The sequence below is a fragment of the Heliconius melpomene genome, chromosome 8 (genome assembly GCF_056956725.1).
Source record: "Heliconius melpomene rosina isolate 202511_hmr_F chromosome 8, ASM5695672v1, whole genome shotgun sequence".
NCBI classification, from domain to species: Eukaryota; Metazoa; Arthropoda; class Insecta; order Lepidoptera; family Nymphalidae; genus Heliconius; species Heliconius melpomene.
The window spans coordinates 5,673,647-5,685,616 of NC_140396.1; the positions used below are offsets into that span (position 1 = coordinate 5,673,647).

The following is an 11,970-nucleotide window of genomic DNA, read 5'->3' on the forward strand; positions in this document are numbered from 1 at the left end:
AATCTTATATGTAATGTATAAAATATTTTATAAATTTTGTTTGAATACATCCCAATTTATAAGGTTATTATAATAAAAATAAAAAAAAGTTTACTAACTAAACTTTTTAAAAGGTTATTATAATAAAAATTTAAAAAAAAATGCTGATAAAGCTCTAAAAAAGTTTCGATTAAAAAAATAGGGACTTTTTTAGAGTCACGTTGTTATCCGCACATAACAGTAGATAAAGGGCACCTAATATTAAGACACTCCGTTCCCCATTTTCCGTTGAATTCTGGAATCATTGCATTAGTGGTGTAACTCAACGCCGCCCTTTGCCGTGCCCTGAGCAAAGAAAATGGAAATATTAAATATTTAATTTCTTCGAGTAGGAATCAAACCCACAAGCTATCGCATTTACAGTCACACTTTGTGGCCATGAATGGCCTCAATAAGGCTTTTATAGATACAAAATGTACTTAAGTCGACGTTAAGATATTAAGCTCCTAAATATTGTTGTAAAGGAATTCCTCTTTGCTGTGTAACGTGTCCCCTGATCGTAACTCATCTCGTCCCGTCTCATATTACACTTTTGTAGGCCTTTTGTAGTTTGGAGGTTACAAGGGGGTTCATGCCTCAAATTATGCTAATATAAAAACTTTATGAGAATAGTAAAAATAAATATGTACTTATTTATTACAAAACTGGAACTACGAGTATAAGTATATCATCGTGAACCTATTTTAGCTCAGCTTTAGATGCTAGAGCTTTTCTCAGATATTTTCAGTAGGCAATTACTATTTCGAATAATTAAATATTTAATTACACTAAAGTCTACTGAAGTAGTCATATTTGTTTATTTGAAATTATGTATGACAGAATTATTTAAACTTTAAATGTTTTGTTTGCCTTACATAAATTTATTTATTAGGAATTTTTATAACAAGCGCCACCTGTAAAAGAAATACCTAACTATATAACAAATACTGAACGTCAAAGACTTGGTTTTATGGCCTATGGGTTAAAAGATGGCGGTGTCAGCTTATTCGAGAAAGGAGTTATATTACAATGTGAAAGAGCGAGCAAATACTTTAGTCAAATTCATTTGACGCAATACAGTAAAATAGAGGTAGTGGTGTTTTTCTGCAATCGTGTTATAATACAAAATTATGGATAGATTTTATGATGAAAATAATGATGTCTCAGCAATATTTTTCGATTTAGATAATACTTTAATACAAACCAGGAAGGGAGACAGCAAGGCTTGTAATAAGGTTAGTGATTTTTTTAATATTTTGACATTGCCATTTGCCACGGTCATGGGAAGTCGGAATGAAATACGAAGTGAGTGCGCGCGCTGTCATCGTTGGATTTTACGTCGTTGAAAATTTCGTTTTACATCGCTTGCACCCGCGTGTTTAGCGTTCACGTTCCAGTGTGATATAAATAGAAGTTTCATAGTTGGAGAACGTGAGCTCGACGTCCAGATTTAGTTATTTTGAAACAGAACTCGCGCTAATTATAAAGGTGATGTAGACAGTTCGCTCAATTCGATTGCTCCGCGCTCAGAGTAGCGTGTGATCTGCTGCGTTTTGTGTGCACGTCGAGTGCTTTGCTACGATGGGAGACATTTCCGAGCCAATAAAAAAATGCATACTCATTTTAAAATCTGCTAAAAGTGACACAGAAAAATTTGCTGCGCTGTTTATGGTGACAAAATTGGTGAAGAGCAAGGACTGTAATGCTGCAGCAAAGAAAGCATTATTTGAGGCGATTGGTTTTAAATTTTTAAAGAAGCTTTTGACAGGCAATAATAGCCAAGATGACTGTCCGCCGTCCGTTTACAAATCCGTCGCCTTATCCATACTCACTTGTTTTTGCAACGAACCTGAACTATCAACGCATCCTGAAATGCTGGCCAACATACCTGTGTTCCTTGACATAGTGCAAACATCAGACAATGAAGATTATGATGATAACCTAATTATCATTAGTGAAGCTTACACTTGCCTACAATGCATTGCAGAACATGAAGCTGGTCAAAAGGCTCTCATCGAAGTTGGTGCTATTACCAAAATGTCAGAAATTTACTCTCATCAAAGCTTCCAAACTGATGAAGCTCTTAATATTCTTGTGAAACTAGTTAGTAGATATGGTCCTGAGGCATGGGGTAATGATCCAAAGCCTTTTCATGCATTGGTAAACAAAATTGCATTGGATTTTGCTACAGATCAATCAGAGCGGAAATTTGAATTGGCTACCATATTGAGTGCTTTACTGTATAGCTGTAACAAAGCAACTGTATTACCAGGGTCGTCAGATGAGACTTGGCCACAAAGTATCTATAAGGCCCTATATGATATTTTAACAAGTAAAATTGGCAAAAATCAAAGAGATCCTGCTCTTAAGCTTGCAGCAAATATTATTGATTTGCTTGGTGTAGAATGGACATTCAATGATGAAGAAAACCCCAAGAAGTTCTTTTTATTATTATTACAATTATGTGCTATTGAGGTACGAATGCAGCTTGAAGATAGAAGTTTTAAACAAGCCTTCTTAAATGCTGAACTTGTTACTGCTTGCTTTATTGTGTTAGAATCTTCTATTAACTATATGGGCACTGACCAGTTAGACTTGGAACAAAAAGAGAAGCAGTCTGTGTACACTAGTCTCAAAGGGGCATTCAACGCTGTTGTATCAATTTTAACTAAAGTATCAAATGACAAAAACAAAGACAAACTTCCAGATGCTGAAAAAGTTTTTATATGTGCAATGGTAAGAGTATTAGTTGCATGGATTGCTCAAGAAACTACTGCTATGAGAGAACAAATTTACAACTTGCTGCCATTTATATTTACCCTTGCAAATGATTCTTTCCATGCATATAGAGCAAGGAAGTTAGCTGAAAAGAACAAATCTGATGGAGAAGCCATGGACTCTGATATATCTTTGATGGGCCAGATTGATTTATTACGCTTGATGCTTCCTGCTTTATGTCATCTTGTTGTGGAAGACAAAGCTAGAGATATTGTTTTAAACTTGAAACAAGAGGATATTTTATACGAAGCAATGAATTTCCATTGGTCAATTGTGCATTACAAAAAACCTCCCATTCCTAAGTCAGAGAGAGGAAAAGTTAAAACTCAACCAGAACCAGAGTTAGACCCTCAGGTACTTGAAGATATGAAAGATTCAAGAGCTGCAATGGTTAGTCTTTGCAACATATTTATGAACCTGACAGTATTGGCACCAAAAGTGGTAGAGAATAGCATGTTATTTAATACTCTGCTTAAATTCATATTCAATAACTTACCTGAATTGAAAAACATCCCTGAAAACCTTGTTCTTCATGGGCACCTAGCAGTTTTAGGACTCCTCCTTCTCAAGCAACAGGCAAGTAAAGTAAAGAAAAATGATTTCTCTATATGCCGTTACATACAATCAACTATAAGATTTCTTTGGGATGCCTACAATGTTGATGAGTCAAATGACCCTAATGCATTAGTTGTATCAATGACATATAAGGAAAACTGGAATGAAATTGCAGATTTATGGTTTTTGGGAATGCAAACCTTAAGTGGTGTTTTAACTACAATCCCTTGGATCTCAGAGTTTGCTATAGAAAGTGGTTGGGCGCAAGGAATAGCAGAAATGTTGGTTAAAGTCAAAGTTGGTACATTAGCTCCTAATGTAAAGTCTGCATTTGAAGACTTCTTATGCAGATTAGTAGATTCAAATGACAGTGCCATACCGGTCCTTAAAAAAGGTGGTGCCTTAAAAATGTGTCGGAATCACAGAATGATGGATTTAGGCAAAAAACTATTTGGTGATTAATTATTGCAAAGTCATGCTTTTGATATTACATAAAGATGCTTTTTATACTGAGAAGTGTACTTAATTATTATTTTTGATTGACAACTACATTCTTAATTTTCTGTAAATATTATATAAATATTAAGAGTTATTTGTTACTAATATAAGAAATAAATATTTTGTCACAATATTCAAAAAGAGTTGAGTCTTAATAAATGGTGTTGCATTAATGTGTGTTTTATTACATTATACTTTTTACTAAATACATAGGATCTAAAACTAAAAAATTAAATTTTATCTAATTATCTATATATATAAAATCAAAAGGTCACTCACTCATCATGAAATCTCAGAAACTACATGTGCCAGGAATCTCAAATTTTGCATAGGAATTATTTATAGGACGTAGGTGCTCGCTAAGAGGGGATTTGGAATATTCAACTTCTAAGGGGTTGTTTTTGGGGTTGAAACTTTGTATGAAACTTCGTTACTACAAATGCTAGGAGTCTCAAATTTTACGGACGTCGCTTATAGGACGTAGGTACTCATGGAAACAGAAATTAATAATAACGTAGTTCACGCAGGCGAAGCCGCGAGCAGGCCGCTAGTATTTAATAATTGTGTACAACTGTAGTTGTCTATTAGATTAGTATCATCTTACAAACATGACTCGTTGCCAAGGAACAGGTGATTGTACTGCAGTAAGAGTTAAGATCATTGCCCTCATACTATTCCTGGATTAGACACTTCCTTTTGCTCGACAAGTTTATGTTACTTTCATTTGCAATCTAAATAACTACTTTAGTGTGTGAACAATTCGTCTATTCCTTATTTGTTTTATATGCTTGTATAACAGAATTGATACTGTAATAAAATATTAATATATTGCCATCAATAATAAATTTCTTTGAGTAGTAAATAGCGCAACCCGACGCCGCACTTTATCTTCCAAAACCAGAAACTGAAATATAAAAAAAATATAGATATTACTGTTACATTGAATCAGATACCAATTTTTAAATGGCATCCAACAATAATAAGGCTACTTGTTAGCAAGGAAACCAAATGTTAAATAATAATTAAAATTTTAACCAGACTGCTTGTAAATAAAACTTAACGCTGTAACCCGCATATAGAAGTGTACGCAGGGGGAACTTAGTATTAAGAGACTTCATTCCCCATTCTCCACCGAATTTTCGAGTGTGTTGAGTGGCTGAACTAACCGCCACATTTTTCTTGTTAGCAAAGCGAGGAAATAATAATATTGAATATTTCCTACATAGTGGGGATCGAACCCACACGCGTCCCATTTGTTGTGCCATTGCGCCGCTACGCCCTCAATAATTTCATAACAACTTTACTTTTTTTTAAGCTTCTCTCTGTATCCCGCACATAGCCTAGTGTAGGCAGAGAGGAAAAGGGAACCTAAACTTTAGACACTTCCAACCGAATTATAGAGGCATTGCATGATGCAGGGCGGAACTGTACCGCGCTTTTCCTCGTTACCAGAACGAGTAAATGAAAATGTTGAATTGGTATTTCAGTTCCCCAAGTGGAGAATTGAACCCACAAACTGTCTCATTTACAGACGGACGCTTCTACCTCTCCGCTACTAATGTCCTTATATTATTACGTATTTTATTATAGTTATACATATATTAAAAATTAATTTATTTACACTCTACTGACAATTTGTTAAACAATTACAAAACTATGACCTTAGAGCTATGATATATTTCGTAATAACCAAACAATGTTACTCAAAACAAGTTTTTTTTGTAGTACTTAAAACAATTTGAAATATGTACGTAGGTATATTAATGGAGTAGATAACAGCGTTGATAAGATTGTCAATATTTGTAAATAATGAACTGATGAGATTAGAAACAATATGAATAACAAAGCCCTATCCTATGCAGAGGGAAGCCAGTGTTAAGATACTCCGTTCCCCATATTCCGTGGAATTCTGGAGGCATTGTGTTTTGAATGGCGGAAATTACGGTTTACCTCGACACCAGAGCGAAGAAATGAAAATATTAAATATTTCAATTTCTCGAGTGGGAATCGAACCCACAACCTGGCGCGTTTACAGGCAAACTTTGTGTCCACGGCTAGTCTCGATTTATCTCTATTTTTTATCATTTTGATCTAATTTTTGTGTATAATTTTTGGCAGCTTGTTGAAATACTAGACCATAAATATGGCTTACCCCATGAAGTGGCAGCAGATAGTGCCTCCACTTTCCTTCGTGCATTTAGGGCCAGACCTGACGACGAGTCGTATGCAATAGATGAATGGCCTACGCATCTATGGCGAAACTCCTTGCCGAAAAACTATAGGCACATTGCCAGTGAGTATATTTTTAAATCGTTTTAAAACATTATAAAGTAAGTTTTCTATGACAACTACACGCTCGGACTCTTTAAATAAGTGTTGAGTGGACTGTTGTGTTGACATAATAACCTGGTTTTGGATTAGATAAATTGTTTTGTTAATTTAGATATTTTTTATAAAAATCTAAAAAATATATTTTAAAAAAAATATTTTGGTCATTTACCTAATAACGTAATAAAAGTAAAAAAATATTTTTTTGTCTGTTTATCTGTGCGTTTGTTCACTCTTATCTCGGAACTGCTTAACTGATTTTTTTCCGTTGACATTGTCTGTTTTAATTCAATCGGCTTATTAATAAAATAAGTTAATACACCGTTTTATTGTTGTAGTAGTTGAAATTTTGCTTTTCTATATAAGCATAGATATTGTTTTTACAATGATATTATTATTAGAAAACAAAAGTAATGCAGTTTAGTAAATTAATTATGCAGTTCAAGTGGGCGAAGCCGCGAGCGGGTCGGTAACATAAAATTAAAATTATTTTCGTTTTGTTGTATTGTGTGTGTACCTCACTCTAATTCTTTTCACATTCGAATTTTACTGGTGATAAAAGTTAAAATTGATACTACATTAAACGTCACGAAATGCATAACAATAATATAAATGGATGTTATAATTTACTTGTTCCAGAAAATGTAGCGACCGAATGGTTAAAATTAAGGTTTCAATATTTAGCATTGACGCCAGATGTGATACACCTTTTAGAAACTTTAAGGTACGTTGAAAAAAATACACATACGTATTATGTTATGCAGAAATATTTATTATTTTAAACACTTAAAATATTTCTTCATGATTTTCTTAGGTTAAAATATGAATATTGTGGGCAATTACTCTGTCAAATCTATTATATGCGAAGTTAATTACATATATCTTGCACTTCAAAATATATTTACAAAGTGATTGCTCATTAAAGCCAAAAGTTGTTTTGAGATTTGTTGCAAACAAATACGAAGTAATACTTGGAACATTGACAAAATGCATCACAGCGCAACTATAATTTTGAGACAACTTTGGATATTGAGTTTGCATGGTGTTATGTGGTTGAGTTCTCAAACGATCATCGTCATGGTGGACAGCTTTAAGGTTCCCTCATCATAAACCGCCATTGGCCATTCCCATCGTTACATGCATGCCACATAATACTGTGTACACACGTATCATCTGATTTTCCAAAATGTCATAAAGTCAGCCCCAATATTTGCGGAGATAAATTATTATTTCATATTTTTAAAACGCTTTTCAGTTTAAATTATCTCAGCTAATGTATTGGGCTGGCTTGAACGCATGTCGCTAATAAATGACTTGTTTTTCAACAGTTGTTGCTCAACGAGTGACTAAACTCTGGGCGCCGCGTGCGCAACACTTAGGTTTGAATTGTATTTGTAAAATATATGAGGGAGTACAACACGAAGGTAATGACTATTGCCTCAAAAATTTTTATTCAACAATGGAGATACTTCAACCCGATAGTTTGCTTATTTTTTTTAGGTCGTAAGTAAATCCTACGAAGTATCTTCATTGTGTACTGTAAATAACGCTATGTTGATTAGTAAATGAAGATGGATCAATGATGTTGCTCTAAAATACATTTAAAATTTCAACATGGTGTAGTTTTAAGATGCTTTCAGTTTTACATATAATTTGTAAAGTTAATTATATGTGAACTAATATCAAAATGTCCTTGCATATAAATAAAATGTTACAAACTACTGTTAAATTAAAACAATATATGCAAAGTCATTCTCCCATGGATGTGGTTTGGAATGGGTAGAAAATGATACAAAACCCTAACCACTACTACATCCATGACGTTGTGTGCTGAAACACCCAATGTTGGATATAACAAAATGCTGGTCAATGAATGTGACACAGGGAGGATTACCTTCTGGGTTTGATCACGAACGGGCCGTCCCGAGCCCAGTGGCAGAAGATCGAGCGTCTGGGCCTCCGCAAGTACTTCGACTGCGTCCTCGTGTCCGGGGACCTGCCCTGGGAGAAGCCTGACCAGAACATCTTCTTGGAGGCCTGTAAGCTTCTCAACGTGGAAGCGAGGACTTGCATCATGGTTGGAGATAAATTAGAAACGGATATTAAGGTAAAGGTCAATGCTAGTCATATACCTACAAGTGGGAAGCTCTGTAATATGAGCATGCAGCCGTTGCAAGTTCGTTTATACAACCAAAACAAAATATATTTTGCCTTGGCTTTTCCAATATTTACCATATTTCATTGATTTGATTGAATTATATGAAATAGATAATTTATGACATCTTTATTATTGGTTCCCACCGACGCGCGACACTCTTACATTTAAATCTCGCAAACTGCATAATAGCTTTAAATACAGTTTTCAAAAAGATTTTTTTTTATAGAGGAAACTTTATAAGTATAATGCATATATAAATATTCGAGATTGTTTCAAAGATTCATAAGGTGATGTCGTAAAAAACTCATTGTACACTTATCTGCCGAAATAGCCATGGCCATATCTAGAGATATTTTCTGTAGGTCATGGACTTTAACTTTGCACACATGTTCGTGCAAATGTTGTTTTTTTTTTATAATTTTCGGGGTTAATTTTAAGTAAAATTTCTGGGGTGAGCATGGCGGACCCCTACCTCTGTTTCTAGCCCTGGAAATAGCACTAATAACCACTCACTAATAGCTTTCATAAATTGAGTCAATTCTAAATAATATTTTTACATTCCAGGGTGGAAAAGAAGCAGAATTAGGTGGTACTGTATGGATTCCCTTGCGATACGATGAAATGGACTCCGATTTACCAGATTTCAAAATACAAAAGGTGACAGAGTTACCAGAAGTTCTGCCGAACTCACCAAAACTTAAAAAGAAAACAGCACAACAGTGTATGTGTTGACGGTATTCATTTTGATAAAACATATACTATTTAAATATATGTTCAACAGTATCAATTAGATCTATATCAGTATAAATTCAAAAATCTCTGAGTCGCTACACTAGTAGTTCTTTTGCTTATATTTTCTAGATTTAGATAATATTTTCTCTGCAACTAAAATATTTGTGATTAAATTTAAGGGTTTTGGTTTTTCACATGAAATTATAGAAATTCTATATTCTATAGATTCACAAGCAGTTATTATTCATTCAATTTGCTAAACTATAGCAATACTAGTTGACATTCCTAACAGGAACATGTTGTATTTCTGAAATTCCTAGAGCTAAACAATAGCTTGCCATGTTTATACCATTAAGACTTGTTCAACATTTTTCTTTCTCTTAGTTTTTTTTTTTATTTTTCGTACCATTGCTTTATTGAAACATCTCAAAAATGAGTTATGGGTGTTTATTTTTTTATTTTTAATAATAGATATATATGCAAAATAAGCCATCAGAAGTACAAAATGGAATTTATTTATAGTACAAAGTATATTTTTATACTTTATTGTTGTTCTATATATAAGGTTTGTTAAAAATTAATGTTAAAAATGGATACCCCATTTTTATTATATTTTGTCTTGCAACTAAAGCCATTTATCCAATTTTAATGTGATGTTACAAGAAAAATATTATACCTCCATTGCTTGACATCAATATTAAAATTACCTCGCGCTTCTTGTGATACTTTGTTCCTTCAAATTTATAGGCTTACCTCAGCTTTAAGAGATATTTTATCAATATTTTTCTAATGCAATAAAATAATATTTTTTTGCTTAATATTAATGTACTATAAATACTGTTCCTAATAAAATGTAAAAAATTCTCTAAGATACAATTTCAATCCTAGTATAAGTAGAGATGTTTAAAGTAAAAATTGTAAAATAATAAAACTTATTTTTGTACCTAAATAAACATTATTTTTTGTATGATGCTAAATATTAGGTTTTATTAGATTTTGGGCAGACTGCATGATGTGATATGTACTGAAAAATAACACTTCTTTAAATGTATATATAAAGAAAAGAAAGTTGGTTATAAGAATAACTTTTATATAAGGCCAAATTTTTTGAATTAATATTATAAAAGAATATGCTTGTCTTATTTTTATTACTTCAATGGTTATTTTTATAACACCCAGCTCGTAATGAGCATAGTTATCCTAGGCATATGTTAGTATAACTTAGGTGCTAATAATTTGTTAATTTTCAAATAATTTATTGAATGTTGTGACTAGTATTTAAATGTATCAATATTGGTAGACTGATGTGGGTAAATTAGATATATGTTTAACTCTTATTATGGAGTAGTAATAATAGGATCATCTGAATCTAATTCTATCTTTTATGTTCAATACATCTTTGTAGATAATAAGGACTTTTATTTCTAAGAACCCTGTAGTTATATTTGTAATTTTTTCAAACTTTTAACATTATATATTTTTTTTATTTAATATTAAACATTCAATATAATAAGAAAATAAAAAAAAATAAATATTTTCTACATTATTTTATTTATAACTAACATTATATTACTACAGTAAAATTATTAAGCGGTTCTCAACATTTTAGCTTCTCTCCTCTCTTGTAACATTTTCTTTTGTTCTTCAACTTTAATTTTCCTTTCTGCCAAGAATTGACCATATTCCTGAATAAAAATAAAAAAATTCTTAAACATTATAATTAATTAAATGATTGTGATGGTTGTTGGTGTGATCCCCACTTGGAGTAATAAATTTATTAATTTCATATCTCACCTACACTCTTCAGCCAGACAAACCCTGGCATTGAGTTGTACCACTCTTGAAACCAAATAAGCATTAAAATAAAAATTATAATTTATTGCAATACCATGGTCGAAATGAGTGAGTATACTAAACATTTACCTTAGGATCAAGTTCTTTAACAATTTCGATACCACATGTTCTAGCAGTTGCTATAAGCATTGTGCAGATTTCTTTCAATGGTTTCCACTCAAGAGGAGGATCTTGTGACTTTATTTTGGCAATTTCATATATGTGCTTTAGTGTTACTTTTCCACAAGTTTCTCTTACTAGAAAAATATTACAATGTTAGAAAAATTAAGAGCATATATACATAAAAAGAAAAGGTTATTATAAAAGGGCATACCTGGTTCCATCGCTCCGCGACTAACACCAGCAGCTTGTTTCAAAAAATACGAGGAAGGCGGCTGATGGATCATTAACTGATAAGATCTATCTGGATTAACTTTTACTCGAGTAGGCAATGGCACCCCTTCTTTGATATTCGCTGTACGTTCATTAAAATCTTTACAGAAAGCTGCAATATTTATGTTACGCTAAAAATATAAAAAAATAAGTTATGCGCTCTTTCCAAGATACAAGAATTGAAAAATATTATTAATAGTTTACCTGTCCGAGCATTGGCCCTAGAGGAGGACCTGCTGCTGCCATTCCTGCAGGTATATTAGTCCTTAACTTAGAAGAATGATCAATCTTATCAGCTACCTTTTTCATAGATTTCAAACGAGTTACGGATTTAGACATTTTTAATTTATGTACAAGATATAAGACGTATAATATTAATACAAATATTATTTATGTAACTTAATTATGTTTTGAAAAATAAATAACCTCAAGATTTGAGGCCCTACTTCATATTTTTATCTGACATTTCAGTTACAGTTCCGTAACAAAGAATATAAAAGTGACATAATTGATAGTACACAAACTAAAATTATAATATCAACTTACTGATTTCTTTATATCTTTTATGTTTCAGACAAAATTATTAAATTAGAGAAAAATAAAATAAGCTTTTTTAAGAGTCTAAATTAAGCAATAATAAAAATATTGTATTGTTTATAAAGATTCCTTTACATTAG

General features: G+C 32.4%; 3 protein-coding genes across 3 annotated transcripts; 2 read left to right on the forward strand and 1 right to left on the reverse strand.

Moving 5' to 3' along the window:
* Positions 1 to 1,028: 1,028 nt before the first annotated feature.
* On the forward strand, positions 1,029 to 10,476 carry LOC146536825 (N-acylneuraminate-9-phosphatase). The gene is made up of 5 exons (XM_085189742.1): positions 1,029 to 1,253; positions 5,968 to 6,142; positions 6,817 to 6,901; positions 8,062 to 8,284; positions 8,900 to 10,476. The coding sequence occupies exons 1-5, from the start codon at positions 1,149 to 1,151 to the stop codon at positions 9,065 to 9,067; spliced, it is 756 nt and encodes a 251-aa protein (XP_085045868.1). The 5' UTR covers positions 1,029 to 1,148; the 3' UTR covers positions 9,068 to 10,476.
* On the forward strand, positions 1,449 to 4,022 carry Neurochondrin (neurochondrin). Its single transcript, XM_085189741.1, has one exon. It carries the CDS (start codon positions 1,600 to 1,602, stop codon positions 3,811 to 3,813), a length of 2,214 nt encoding a protein of 737 aa, XP_085045867.1. The 5' UTR covers positions 1,449 to 1,599; the 3' UTR covers positions 3,814 to 4,022.
* Positions 10,477 to 10,599: 123 nt separating the features above from the next.
* mRpL11 (mitochondrial ribosomal protein L11) lies at positions 10,600 to 11,777 on the reverse strand. Its single transcript, XM_085189743.1, has 4 exons — positions 11,498 to 11,777; positions 11,235 to 11,424; positions 10,991 to 11,157; positions 10,600 to 10,752 (listed from the first exon to the last, which is right to left on the reverse strand). The coding sequence occupies exons 1-4, from the start codon at positions 11,630 to 11,632 to the stop codon at positions 10,654 to 10,656; spliced, it is 591 nt and encodes a 196-aa protein (XP_085045869.1). The 5' UTR covers positions 11,633 to 11,777; the 3' UTR covers positions 10,600 to 10,653.
* Between the last annotated feature and the right edge of the window lie 193 nt (positions 11,778 to 11,970).

Excerpts from the sequence above, each read along its gene's own strand:
- Neurochondrin (XM_085189741.1), top strand. The coding sequence starts at position 1,600 with ATGGGAGACATTTCCGAGCCAATAAAAAAATGCATACTCATTTTAAAA.
- mRpL11 (XM_085189743.1), bottom strand. The coding sequence starts at position 11,632 with ATGTCTAAATCCGTAACTCGTTTGAAATCTATGAAAAAGGTAGCTGAT. Across the intron at positions 11,158-11,234 it reads TCGCGGAGCGATGGAACCAG|TAAGAGAAACTTGTGGAAAA; the intron begins GTATGCCCTTTT and ends ATATTTTTCTAG. Across the intron at positions 10,753-10,990 it reads TTAAAGAACTTGATCCTAAG|GAATATGGTCAATTCTTGGC; the intron begins GTAAATGTTTAG and ends ATTTTTATTCAG.
- LOC146536825 (XM_085189742.1), top strand. The coding sequence starts at position 1,149 with ATGGATAGATTTTATGATGAAAATAATGATGTCTCAGCAATATTTTTC. Across the intron at positions 1,254-5,967 it reads ACAGCAAGGCTTGTAATAAG|CTTGTTGAAATACTAGACCA; the intron begins GTTAGTGATTTT and ends AATTTTTGGCAG. Across the intron at positions 6,143-6,816 it reads AAACTATAGGCACATTGCCA|AAAATGTAGCGACCGAATGG; the intron begins GTGAGTATATTT and ends TACTTGTTCCAG.